The sequence below is a fragment of the Montipora foliosa genome, chromosome 5 (assembly GCF_036669935.1).
Source record: "Montipora foliosa isolate CH-2021 chromosome 5, ASM3666993v2, whole genome shotgun sequence".
Classification (NCBI taxonomy): domain Eukaryota; kingdom Metazoa; phylum Cnidaria; class Anthozoa; order Scleractinia; family Acroporidae; genus Montipora; species Montipora foliosa.
Window position 1 is genome coordinate 47893996 of NC_090873.1, and position 12500 is coordinate 47906495.

Consider the following 12500-nt stretch of genomic DNA (forward strand, 5'->3'; position numbering starts at 1 on the left):
CTTTCTTAAGCATCATTAACCGTATGGAACAGAGAGGCCAGTGTGGCTCCATAGGGATCATTTGCCCAATGGATACGTATGGATTTACCCTTAGAAGATAGAGATTTGGCTTTCAATAATTATTAATAGTCTATCCCTCTAGGTGACTACTGAAACTGACTGGAGACATTTTGTGAAATGAGGGATGGGGCCCAATACAGTGTTTTCACATGACATCATTGTGACAGCTGCCATGTTGGTGTCCCCAACTAATCCTCTGGGTCAATTGAGCTCTATTATCATGCAAGGTTACTGATCATGTGAGTGACAACACTCTATTTGCTTCCTTGAGATATCAGTATGTTATTCATCAGAGTTCTTGGGGAGGAGCTACATCCATTATTCTTCACATACCGAATGAATAATTTTTGGCCACTTACATGGCCACATAGCTCGTCTGGTTTATTGAGCCTTGTTAGAGGAAGGTTTATGAGATCAAGTTAATGTTTTCTTATATGCGATAAACACCAGCCCCAATGCTCTGTGATTTTCTAGTAAAGAAAAAGCTGATCATTGAGATGTATAAGGACAGACTCTGTGAAGTGGAATTTCTTGAATTAGGAAGTCACACAGATAGATGATCAAAAAAGGGTTTTCTTGAAAAACTTAGGAACTGTTTGAAACCCTGTTGCAACAGTCAATTTCTCTTGTTATCTTGAATTGCCCTCTCCCTGTGCAAAGAAGATTTATGTGTATTGCAGTAATTGATTAACTTGCATGCACACAGGGAGTCTGCTATTGCAGATGCTGAAATTCGTAGTAATTTGGCACTGACACCCTGTCATCACTTGTACTTGGAATCTGGGATGAAGAGTAGAAGGTTGAGGAATGCTTACATCCCAGATACTCTGAGGAGGGTGAGGGAAAGGAATTATTGTGGGACACCTGTGCACGTTTATGTGAACTTCCTTTTTATATCAGTTCAATTCCATACTCCTCCCTCCCATCCATTCAATAATGTTGATCATTGGCCGGGCTGTACAGTGTAGGGAGTCAATTACATATGAAAAATTGGCTCATTTCAGCCCCAGCATTTGAATGGCAGGGAGGGGGTGGGATGGCGGATCTGAAGCACCACGAATGTGGAAGTGTTTGCTTTTAATTACATGTATGACTGTCCTTGGTTGTTGATAAGGGACCTACTGAGGTAGCTTCACAGGAGTTCCTTCAGTTCAATTGGCCATGGTACAGCATCCTCCAGTGTTACAAACTTCATAGTTTCAAATCTTACCCAGGACTTACCTTGCCAGTTTTTTATTTGGAAAGTGTGTGTTCAAGATTTTAATGTTTTAGCGTCAAAGCGCTCAAGTCTCATGCATTTTGATGCCATCTCACACTCTCATGCTGACACAAGCATTTCTCATGCATTCACTAGGCACCCTTCTGGTGGGTAACTCTTCCTTTAAAGCTTTCAGAAGTGCCCATAAACTACGAATTCGCACCATCACTGGCACTGAATTTCAGCCAATGTTCAATCAGTTGGTGTGCAACCAATTTCCTTTTTTCTTCAGGACTTTCACCTATTAATATACGAAGTATAGACTGATATGTTAGCTCAGGCTGACCATAATAACATGGGCTCTTTTAGCAAGCAGCATGAAAAAACCAAAATTACAGACTCAACTCGTGGACCTTGACTTGAATTGGCATTTGGACTATTACATTTTGTGTTCCTTTATCCCCTTAGGGGTTCCTTATTGATGATAAAAATTGTCTCAGGTTTTAGACAGAAAAAAATGTATCAGTGGCCTTTTTGGGAAACACAGGGGTATATATGGTAGCACTGGGCCTCATTTGTTCATAATTTTCTTTCATTTTAGCTATAACTGTATCATTTATGAATGTGTTTTCATGGTTTTTCATGATTTTAATTAATCATGTGTTAATTCACAGGTGCAAGGAAGCCATTATTAAGAACACAGGAGAGTTGGGTGGCTTGCTTAAATTTCTTCAGAATGAGCACAGAAGCTAAAAAAGAGCAGTGTGATGAGAAGCAGTTGTCAATGGCTCATTTAACATATTGGAACAGATTTATGCTCTTCATGACATCACCAACTGATCCTTCAAATCTGGCTGTGTTGAGGATTTTATTTGGTGAGGTTCACAAAGAAGTAAAATATCAAAAATAGCATAGCATGAACTGTTTTCGTGTCTAGCATACGTTCTTCTTTTAGGACAACCTGAGTAACTTAACCCTTTCACTCCCAAGAGTGCCACTTATAGATTTTACTCTGTCTAACACCAGACAATTTTACTCGTCAATGGGGAACCCCACAGGGTGAAAGGGTTAACAACACCTACAATCCTAGACAAAACTGTTGGGAAGGTTAGCACTTTTGAAGTCTTTATTGCTTCTCTCCCCTTGCCCCTCCTTCAATGTTGTGCAAAACTGAATGGTTTCAGTGGAAAATTGTTGACTTACCTTCCAACATTGAATAGGGGGGAGGGGGGCTACATAAGAGAAAGTGAAACTATTTCTTTTGAGCTTTAACAGAAGCAGGTTGAAATACAGCTCTGGTGTGGTTCATTTACATAACCTTCCCAACTACTTTTGTCTATGATTGTCTGAAAATTCTGGACGTGGTCTTAAATTGGAAAGACGACTTTTTTCTTAGTGTTTACAGTGCCTTTGAAAAACAAACACAATCAGCGCTTGCTTTAACATTTAACTGCTTTTTGCCATGTTATCGTGAATTTTAGGCGTTGATCTGGTTAAAAATAGGGCAAGTTTTCAACTTCATACATGTGTTAGGACGTCCTGTTGCATTAGTGTCTCAATGGTATTAAATTGTAGAGCAAATAACACGATGAAAATTCCTTCGTAAATGAACAGAAAGGGGAGGGAACTAAATGATAGTTAATTAAAGCCAAAAAGCTGGTCTTGAAAGGTCAAACGAGTTCACGGACTAAACTCTTACAATGGCGGACGTCAGTTGCACTTTGCCAAGTTGAGAACAGCGCCTTTTAAAACGTCATGTGTGCATTTCAAACAGAGTCACATTAAATAAGTAAATTAACAGTGATTACTTTTTTTGCACCTGCAGTAGCGTGAGTAGGATGGCCTGTCAATCATTGACCTATTTTGGGAACAGTAAACATGTATGTGAACATTACTCCATGACATTACTCCATGAGAAAATGCGAAATATATGCCCAATGAATGTGATATTTTGCAACAATAACGTAGTTATATGTAAAGCATACTGGAATACGTACACTGTATTTCTGATTATGGACAAAAGTTATTGTATCTACTTATTTTCAACATTACTCCATTGAAACCATGTATACACAAAGGTTAATTAGAAGCATTATTTCAGTTTAAGCTCTCTTTATGGAGTAATGTTGCAATTTACCTAAAATAAAGCTGAAATGACCATGCAAAGTCCTACTACTATTTCCTTTGAAACCCTTTACACTCCAGTTTCAATAATTTATCTGTAGCTGTGCTGTAAAGGCATTATTTTAGGCTTCGAAAATGGAATAATGTTGGGAGTAATGTCGGGAGTAATGTAAGTGCTCTGACGCACTGCTCGCACCATTTCTTGCTAAATCGATCGAAATAAAACAGTTTTTGGCATTCTTCCAACGTCCTCCAAAAAGAAAGCTATCTTTTAACAAATATGAAACATCAAACAACAAAAATGTCTTTTTTATGGCACTTATGGCATTCTTAGTAAACACTTCCCCAACAGAACGGATTTTGGAGTAACGTTGTGAAGCGTCACGCAAGTCTGAAATCCAAATCATAAAGCGATGATTTTAACCAAATTTCAGTATTGTGAGATTTTATTTATGCATTGGAAAGTACATTATAAGAACGTGTCCAGAATAACAAATGGAAGCCACATGTCAAATACTACGAGAGTTATAAGCGTTCAAAACAGGTTTCCTACTCTCATACAATCCTAGACAAAACTGTTGGGAAGGTTAGCACTTTTGAAGTCTTTATTGCTTCTCTCCCCTCGCCCCTCCTTCAATGTTGTGCAAAACTGAATGGTTTCAGTGGAAAATTGTTGACTTACCTTCCAACATTGAATAGGGGGGAGGGGGGCTACGTAAGAGAAAGTGAAACTATTTCTTTCAAGCTTTAACAGAAGCAGGTTGAAATACAGCTCTGGTGTGGTTCATTTACATAACCTTCCCAACTACTTTTGTCTATGATTGTAGATTCACTCAAAAACTATGTCCCCATTAACCCTTTCACTCCCAAGAGTGCCACTTATAGATTTTACTCTGTCTAACGCCAGACGATTTTACTCGTCAATGGGGAACCCCACGGGGGTGAAAGGGTTAAGACAAGTATACAAAAATGGAATGGCTTTAACTTACAACTATTCTTTATTTGTTCAATATTTTATTGTTTTGTGTTCCATTTTATTGTCTTTTGATTGAAAAATCCCTGATCCTCTTTGATTGAAGACCATGCAGAGCTTTAGATTTATGCTGATTTCTGTATATGTCTAAACAAAGCATTTGCTTGTCAGTGCTGCACCATTTTTGGGGATTTCACTGACAAATCAGAGAATAAATCACTCAGTTTGAAAATTATTTAGGGAAAAAAGTGACTTTGTTTTGCTTAAAATTGTCAAGTATAAAATACTGTTTTTGGCCCTCATTTATTTTTTGTGAGCTTAAGTAATGAGATAGCTGATGTCTCAGATGTCATGAACACCAAGTTGGCAAACAAAAACATGGTGTTTTGTTTGCTGGATTGCCTCTAAAACAAGTGGGTTAAGGGCTTTAATGGATAATTCCTGTCAATTTCCATGATTGTTTTCTGGTTGTAGACAGTGTTCTATTGCTTAAAACCCTTTCACCCCTAGACTGGCCTAAATTAAAACTGGCCATACTTAAGTATTTTACTCTGTCTAACACCAGATGATTTTACTCGTCAATGGGGAACCCCCAGGAGTCAATGGGTTAACCAATGATATAATATTAGGTACATAGCTTAGATCCTATCAGTTAATAATTTGAAATGTTTTGATGCTTTGCAGGATTTTTAATGATTCTTGACATTCCCCAAGAACGTAGCATGTTATTCATCGCTCACCAGTTTGGCTCAGACTCCTGCCACTTCCCACTGTTTAGCTTCATTCAGCCTCTGTCTGTTGACTGGATGCATGTTGTGTATCTTGTAATGTTTCTGGGTGCTTGTGGAATTTGCCTTGGATTTATGTTTCGTCTAAGTTGCTTGTCATTCATGGTAACTTATTGGTACATTTTTCTTTTGGAAAAATGCCGATGGAATAATCACTCCTATTTGTATGGATTGATGTCAGTCATGCTGATCCTGAGTGATGCTAACCATTACTGGTAAATAAAAGCCTCCAATTATCAGGCCTTGGATGTTTAAAGCCAGAGTAGATTGTTCTATTATCCAACTTGCATAAATTGATATTAGTTGTATTCATTGCATTGTGGGTTATATTATTTGATGCTTGTCAAGTTTTAATTTTAATTTAAAGTTTTTAGCAAAATTTTAATTAATTTAATTAATTTAACCCTTGCTGGAAACACCCAACACTGAAGGGGAGCAGGTATGACAACGAGGTGACTGTTCCGCCAGTGTGGGCAAGATTCATAACCTTGCTATTGCCATTTGTGGGCTCACTATTCTTGAACTTCAAATAAATTGCTGTCATATTAACGCCCACGTCGCCAGTGGAGGGTAGGTGCCCAGGAAGCCTGGGGGCTGCAACCGCAGTCACATCCCCAAGGCGCTAGAACACCCGACTAGCCTGCCCAACCCGCAACCAAGCCACGAGCCCCCCGCGCCAGGCCCCCCTAAGGCACCCGTCACACTTGAGCCAGATAGCTCAGTGGAATAATAATAATAATAATAATAATAACACACACAAAAAAAAAAGAGCACAAAAAAAAAGAAAGGGGGGGGGAGAGGGAGGGAACGCCGAGAACCACTAAACTCCTAAACCGACTCACAACGCCACGCCAACAAACACGCTGCAAGCACATAGGACAACGCATGCACTACGCCGGAATACCGCTGAACCATGTCAGCCCCAGGGCTCCCCCAACCTAAAGAGTGCTGCAAACGCTACAAAAACGCATAACAACGCTAACAAACGCCTGCAAAACGCTACTGACCGGACTAGCTCCCGGTCGTGAACCATGTAACTATAACAAACGCTACAGAACACACCAAAACGCTGAACAACGCTACCAGACGGCCAAGACACTAACAACCGCCTGCAAAACACTACTGACCAGACTAGCTCCTAGTCGTTAACTATGTTAAATTTTATTTAACTATATTTAACGCCCACGTCGCCAGTGGAGGGTAGGTGCCCAGGAAGCCTGGGGGCTGCAACCGCAGTCACATCCCCAAGGCGCTAGAACACCCGACTGGCCTGCCCAACCCGCAACCAAGCCACAAGCCCCCCGCGCCATGCCGAAGGGATCTCCGGGTAAGAAGAACCCGGAGCAAGGGGGCTCGGGGCAACTAGGCCTAAGCCCCCGATAGCCCAAACCTGAGGCACCCACCCCCGCTGGTAACCAGAGAAATCCACTACCTGTTACGCCACCAACTGGGAGGAAACACGGACAATGGAACTAACTGGAGTTCTGATATAGATCTGGTATGCCTCGCTCGACCAACGCCCCAAGGTTTTGATCAGGTGATCCGGAACACCACGTGCCGCTGCAGTGGTCGCCGCCCCAATCCGGAAACTATTGCCGGAGTAGGCGCCGGAGTACCCAGCCCCATGTAGGGTAGACTGCAAAAAGGATGATAGCTGCTGCCGGGTAAGAGGACGACCATCACTAAACAAGAACAGGGGCCCTGGAGCAGACCCACGCAGAGACAAGTACGTGCCCAACGCTGTTATGGGGCACACAGAGCCCGAGCCACGCCCCAAGTAGATATCACAACCCGCACGGAAGGGGTCTGTCTTGGAACACTTGATACGGACTTTGAAACAAGAGGGATTCACCAAGGAGTCCGCTTGCAGGTCGCTAACAGTCATATGGGTGTGAGGATCAAAGGCCGAGTTGACCGTGAATTCGCCCGCACGCAAAAACCCAAAAAATGCCAAGCAGCACGCAGCCCACAACATCACATGGTCTCTAGTAGACAGGTCCAAAGAGCACTGAATGACCTTCAGATGATCAACGGTGATAGGTAGGCGCCTGGGTGACACTGGACCTTGAACTCGCTTAATACCCCTTAGCAGACGCTGCAAACGAAGACAGTTGACTAGCGGGTCGGGAAGGCCATGGTCAATGTGAAGGGAGCGCACTGCTGATAGATAGACCTTGATGGAGGAATGGTTCAGGTTGTCGGCCAGGAAGGAAGCAAAGCGCATGAGAGTCTCCTCAGTGGCTGGGGGGATGGAGCCATCCTGGTTTGCACGACCATCCTGGCGGCAAAAGTCTGTAAATCGACGTTGGGCGGATCGGTACACTCGTCGGGTGGAAGGTGCAAGACCTTGGGTAAGTAAGAACCGACACTTCTGAGTCAAGGCATCTGAAGTGCTGCCAGAAGGGAAGCAGGAATAGGAGACGGGGTTGGGTCGGCCTGTGGCTCCAGGCGTCTGAACCGCTGAAATTGGAATCGAGAGAGTGCATCAGCAACTGGATTAGCTTTGCCTCGAACAGATGAAGCTGTAAATGAGAAGGAATGATGGATGGCCAGCATAGTCAAATAACGCAGCAACACCATTAGGTTTTTGTCCCGCGAGGTGCCAGACTTAAGTACAGCCACCACAGACTCGTTGTCACAAAAGAACTCGACCCGCCGAGATATTCACTGACAGCCCCACAGATAGGCTGCCACTACAATTGGGAAGAGCTCCTTGTACGCTATAGATGAGGAACTTTGTGCAGCTGACCAGGCACCAGCAAACCAGTGGGATTTAAAAATAGCTCCATAGCCCAAAGAGCCCGCTGCATCCGATGAGACCTGGAAGTCCGGGAGAGGTGCCCATGTGGGCATGCAGAAAAAACTGAGGCCATCCCAAGTTTGGAACAGTTCCCGCCACCAGGTTAAATCCCGCCGAAATTCCTGGTTAAGCCTAATGGGGTGATCATCACGGCGAAAGGCGCAAAGCAAGTCGATCATCCGACGAAGGAATGTCCTACCCTGTGGGGCGACCTTGCAGGCGTGATGGAGATGGCCAATCAGGGATTCCAGCTCGCGACGTTTACAAAAACGTTTTGCCGACCACTCATCTAACAGTGAAACAATCCTATCTCTCTTGTCAGTCGGAAGGCGAGCCTGAAGGTTCTCGGAGTCAAGTTCAATCCCAAGGATTGTAAGACGAGTCGCGGGTCCCTCCAACTTATCTGGATTAAGGGGAAGGCCAAGTTTTGAACACAGACGAACGCAGGTTTGAAGGTTGTTGTGGCACACAGGGGACGCCGGTGGGCCCAAAGTGAGGAAATCGTCCAAGTAATGACGGAGAAATGTAACCTCATAATTGTGAACCAGGATCCATTCAACCAGGTCTGCAATGGCGGTGAAAATAAATGGTGCTGAACGCAGCCCAAAAGGGAGCACCAAATCCACAAAATATTGCCCACGCCACTTCATGCCAAGAAGGGGGCGATCGTCTGGGTGGATAGCCACATTCCGATATGCACTGGCCACGTCGAACTTGGCCATTAACGTTCCTCGACCCAGAGACATTATGCCATCAATGAAAGCATCCACTGAAACATACTGAACTGTAAACGGGGGCTTAGGGATGCCGTCATTGACGCTTTGCCCCTCTGGGGATGATAGGTCTAAAATGAGACGCCACTTCCCAGGCTGATTAGTTTTGGGGAACACCCCGAAACGACTTATTTGCAATGACGGAAGCGGGGGCACTGGAAAAGGACCTGCCACCCTGCCAGAAGAGACTTCAGCTTGCAAGTAGGAGTCAATCACTGATGGGTGCTCAGCAGAGCTACACATGTTTGAAGATGCAGATTTGAGGGACACCAAGGATGGGTCAAAGCCTATCCGAAATCCATCCCGTATGCCAGAAGTCACAAATGCCACAGCTGACTTGTTGGGATGGTGGCATAATTCGGCTTGAAATTGATCCAACTGTAATGGTGTGACCTGAGACACCGGAGATAACGGGGCAAAAGAGACAACTGGAACGCTGGACTTAACTGGAACAGAAACGGGAACTGAGACTGGAACTGAAACTGGAACAGGACAAAACAACTTTGCCAACTGAGGCAATCCATTCGGCTGGCGAGGCAACGCAATCACATCATTCAAACTATGTACAAACACAACACTGGGCGAACCTCGCCCCTCAGTACTGTCCCCTGCTCCCTCCAGGGGAGGGGGAGCGGGAACGGGAACGAAATCCAGCTGAGCGGGGAAAGGGGCAGTTAGCCTTGGTATGCTCTCCCTCGCAATTGCTGCAGTTGTGGCGGAACTTGCACTTCCCAAATAGCCACCGGCATTTCCCTTCATTCCAGGAATGGCAGAATGGTGTGCGTCGGTGGGAGTCTGGGCTGTCTGAGGAAGACTGAGGAAACCCGGAAAGGGAAGACGGCCTTGGTTGCAGTGAGGACGATGCTGGCAAACGCAAATGAAAACTATACAGATCCAAATTCATTTTGGACCAATCCGTAAGGCCCGAGGCAGCGGCATCCCTTCTGAAGGCCAGATCGTATTCAAGCCAAGCCAGACCTGGATATTGGCGGGCTGTTTGAATAATGAGCAGCTTATATCTGGTCAAGTCTAACCAACGCAGGGGGTGAGAGGCACACAGGACCAGCTGGAAAATCGTGAAGGCCTCAGTCCAAGTAAGAATATCCTTGATTTCAACCTGCCTGCGTTTTACGTTGGACACCAGGAGTTTACCCTCCAGGAAGGTCTGTGGTTCCTGATCCCCAGCTCGGAGATTGACTGTAAGTAGATCCGCCAACTCCACGAACTGGCCCTCGATGATCTTCTTGGCCAATTTTGCCGGGACTGGTGCATGACCAGGACCAACAATGAAAGCCTTCTCAGACGTAGGCACTGATCCAGAGTTACGAAAACTTGGCCGGCTGCCGGATACACTGGGACTCGCGAATGGAGAGGTAATGGGGGCCATGAAGCGGGCCGAGCTTGAGTCAGTGATGGCCGACACAGGAGAAAAGGTAGGAATGAAGGCCGGCAAAGTAAACGTACCTGATGACGCCCCAAAAGCCATAGACGAGACATTGACATCACAAGAAACAGCAGTCGATCCAGAGGAGCTAGATGGAGTGACGCCAACAGAAGTGCCAAGGACGGAAGGGGGTAATGGCGAGGGGGCGCTCCCTTGAATTGAAGAGATGATAGTCGGAAGGGTGCTTCCAAGCGCGCGAACAACAGCCTCGGCGATCGAATCGACGGCCAAAGGCGCCACGGGGCCAGAGGGAGCCGTAGAAACCACCATCGGCGCGGGGGACAAGAGAGGTATGTCCTCCGAACGAAGTCCAGCGGACAAGCTATTGTTGGTTGAACGAGGTGGGTTCGGCATGATGTATGATCGAACACCAACCAGCGACGAGCGAGTTAGAGGCGACCACGAAAAAGAAGTGAAAAACGAACCAACAAACACGACAGAGAGCGAGAAAAAACCGCGGGCGATGAAGGACGAAATCCTTTGGCCACGCTAACGGATCGGCGAGCACACTACGGTCCAGGGACGAAAGAGCGACGAGTGAAGGAAAGACAAACCAATAAACACGACAGCCGCCGAAGAAAAAACCCTGGTCGATGACTGACGAAATCCTTAGAATTTATTCCTTTGTTGACCACAACTGGGAACCGCTACACTAAGCCCGCCAAAATAAACGTATCGGAGCACACGATGGTCCGAAGCACGAAAGAGCGATGAGCGAGTAAAGACAAACCAACAGACACGACAGAGGGCGAGGAAACCACGGTCGATGACGGAAGAAATCCTTGTGTTTTTCTATTGTTGTTTTTCTTTTGTTGACCACAACTGGGAACCGCTACACTAAGCCCGCCAAAGAAACGCCACGCTATCTGAGCGACGAGCCGACTATCGGAACTGGTACAAGAGAAGGTAAGACGAACCACAACACGGCGGTGAAGACGAGATGGAGACGGTCGAAGATCGAAGAACTTCTATTTCAACCTGGACAGCGACCGAGATAGCCAACGAAGCGAGAAGAAGAACGCCGAGAACCACTAAACTCCTAAACCGACTCACAACGCCACGCCAACAAACACGCTGCAAGCACATAGGACAACGCATGCACTACGCCGGAATACCGCTGAACCATGTCAGCCCCAGGGCTCCCCCAACCTAAAGAGTGCTGCAAACGCTACAAAAACGCATAACAACGCTAACAAACGCCTGCAAAACGCTACTGACCGGACTAGCTCCCGGTCGTGAACCATGTAACTATAACAAACGCTACAGAACGCACCAAAACGCTGAACAACGCTACCAGACGGCCAAGACACTAACAACCGCCTGCAAAACACTACTGACCAGACTAGCTCCTAGTCGTTAACTATGTTAAATTTTATTTAACTATATTTAAAATATAGAAGGTATGGTATTGTAACAGAGTTTCCCATTTGGTTGCTTTGAAGGTCCTTGGATGGATACTTAAATCCAGAATTGAGAAATTCTCATGTACCAAAGTGGAACTACGTTCTGTTGCGCTTCCAGGTATTTAAGTTTATGAAATTTAGAATTTTCAGCTATCCACAGAGCAAATGCAATCCCTGTGATGCACACTAGTAGTAAGGGAAACAATCAAAACCTGTAATTTGGATACTGTGCTCAATATTTAATTATTTATGGTAAGGGCTCGTATCTATCTGAGCAAGTTCAAAACCCGGGGGGGGGGGGGTACTCCCTTATATGGGCTATATAGACCTGTATGTGTGGCCCCAAAGGGTAGGGTTTTTCAGACGTTTTGGTCATAAATAGGGCATCGATTTTGGCCAATTTTCCGCCATTTTGGTCATAAATAGGGTATCGATTTTTGCACTCTAGTCTTGAACTCGTTTTTTATTTAGAAGCTACTTCTTTATCTTGTAACCTACCCAATAGAAGCAGATAAACATTGCCTTTAACATTGGTCTGAACTAGGGAAATAATTACAAGGCAGGTCTGCACCAGGGTATTGATAAAAGGGTATTAGGTCATAAATTGGATATCAAATGTTTGGTCAGGTCATAAATAGGGAAGGGAAAATCGCAGTAGGGGCACCCCCTAACCTCTACCTCCAGGGGTTCAAAATCACTCTCATTAAATCATTACAGGAAGACAATAATACTTGAATGAAACAATGAAGTTTAGAAAACCCAACTAGCAGGTATTTAGCATTTTAATTCAGGACCACCTAGAAACAAATCCTGCCAGTAGAAAGAAGGGGCCAAGGTCCCAGGTTCAAGACACCTTCTGACCACAAGTTGAATTTGTTCCCGGTAGTCAATGGTTCAACTTCTCAGCTGCACTTGTAAATAGCTAACTGGTTTGCCT

At 45.0% G+C, this 12500-nt stretch overlaps 1 protein-coding gene across 3 annotated transcripts in view; it reads left to right on the forward strand.

Moving 5' to 3' along the window:
• The window catches only part of LOC138004549 (vitamin K-dependent gamma-carboxylase-like), a 20138-nt gene that overhangs the window by 1222 nt on the left and 6416 nt on the right, over positions 1–12500 (forward strand). For 2 of the 3 annotated variants that reach the window (XM_068851100.1, XM_068851102.1), the window contains exons 2-4: positions 1933–2133; positions 5040–5358; positions 11603–11681. In XM_068851100.1, coding sequence (XP_068707201.1) covers positions 1995–2133; positions 5040–5358; positions 11603–11681 — 537 coding nt within the window. In that variant the 5' untranslated portion in view covers positions 1933–1994. Of the gene's footprint in view, positions 1–142; positions 300–1932; positions 2134–5039; positions 5359–11602; positions 11682–12500 lie in introns of all 3 variants that reach the window. The other variant, XM_068851101.1, reaches the window with a different exon arrangement.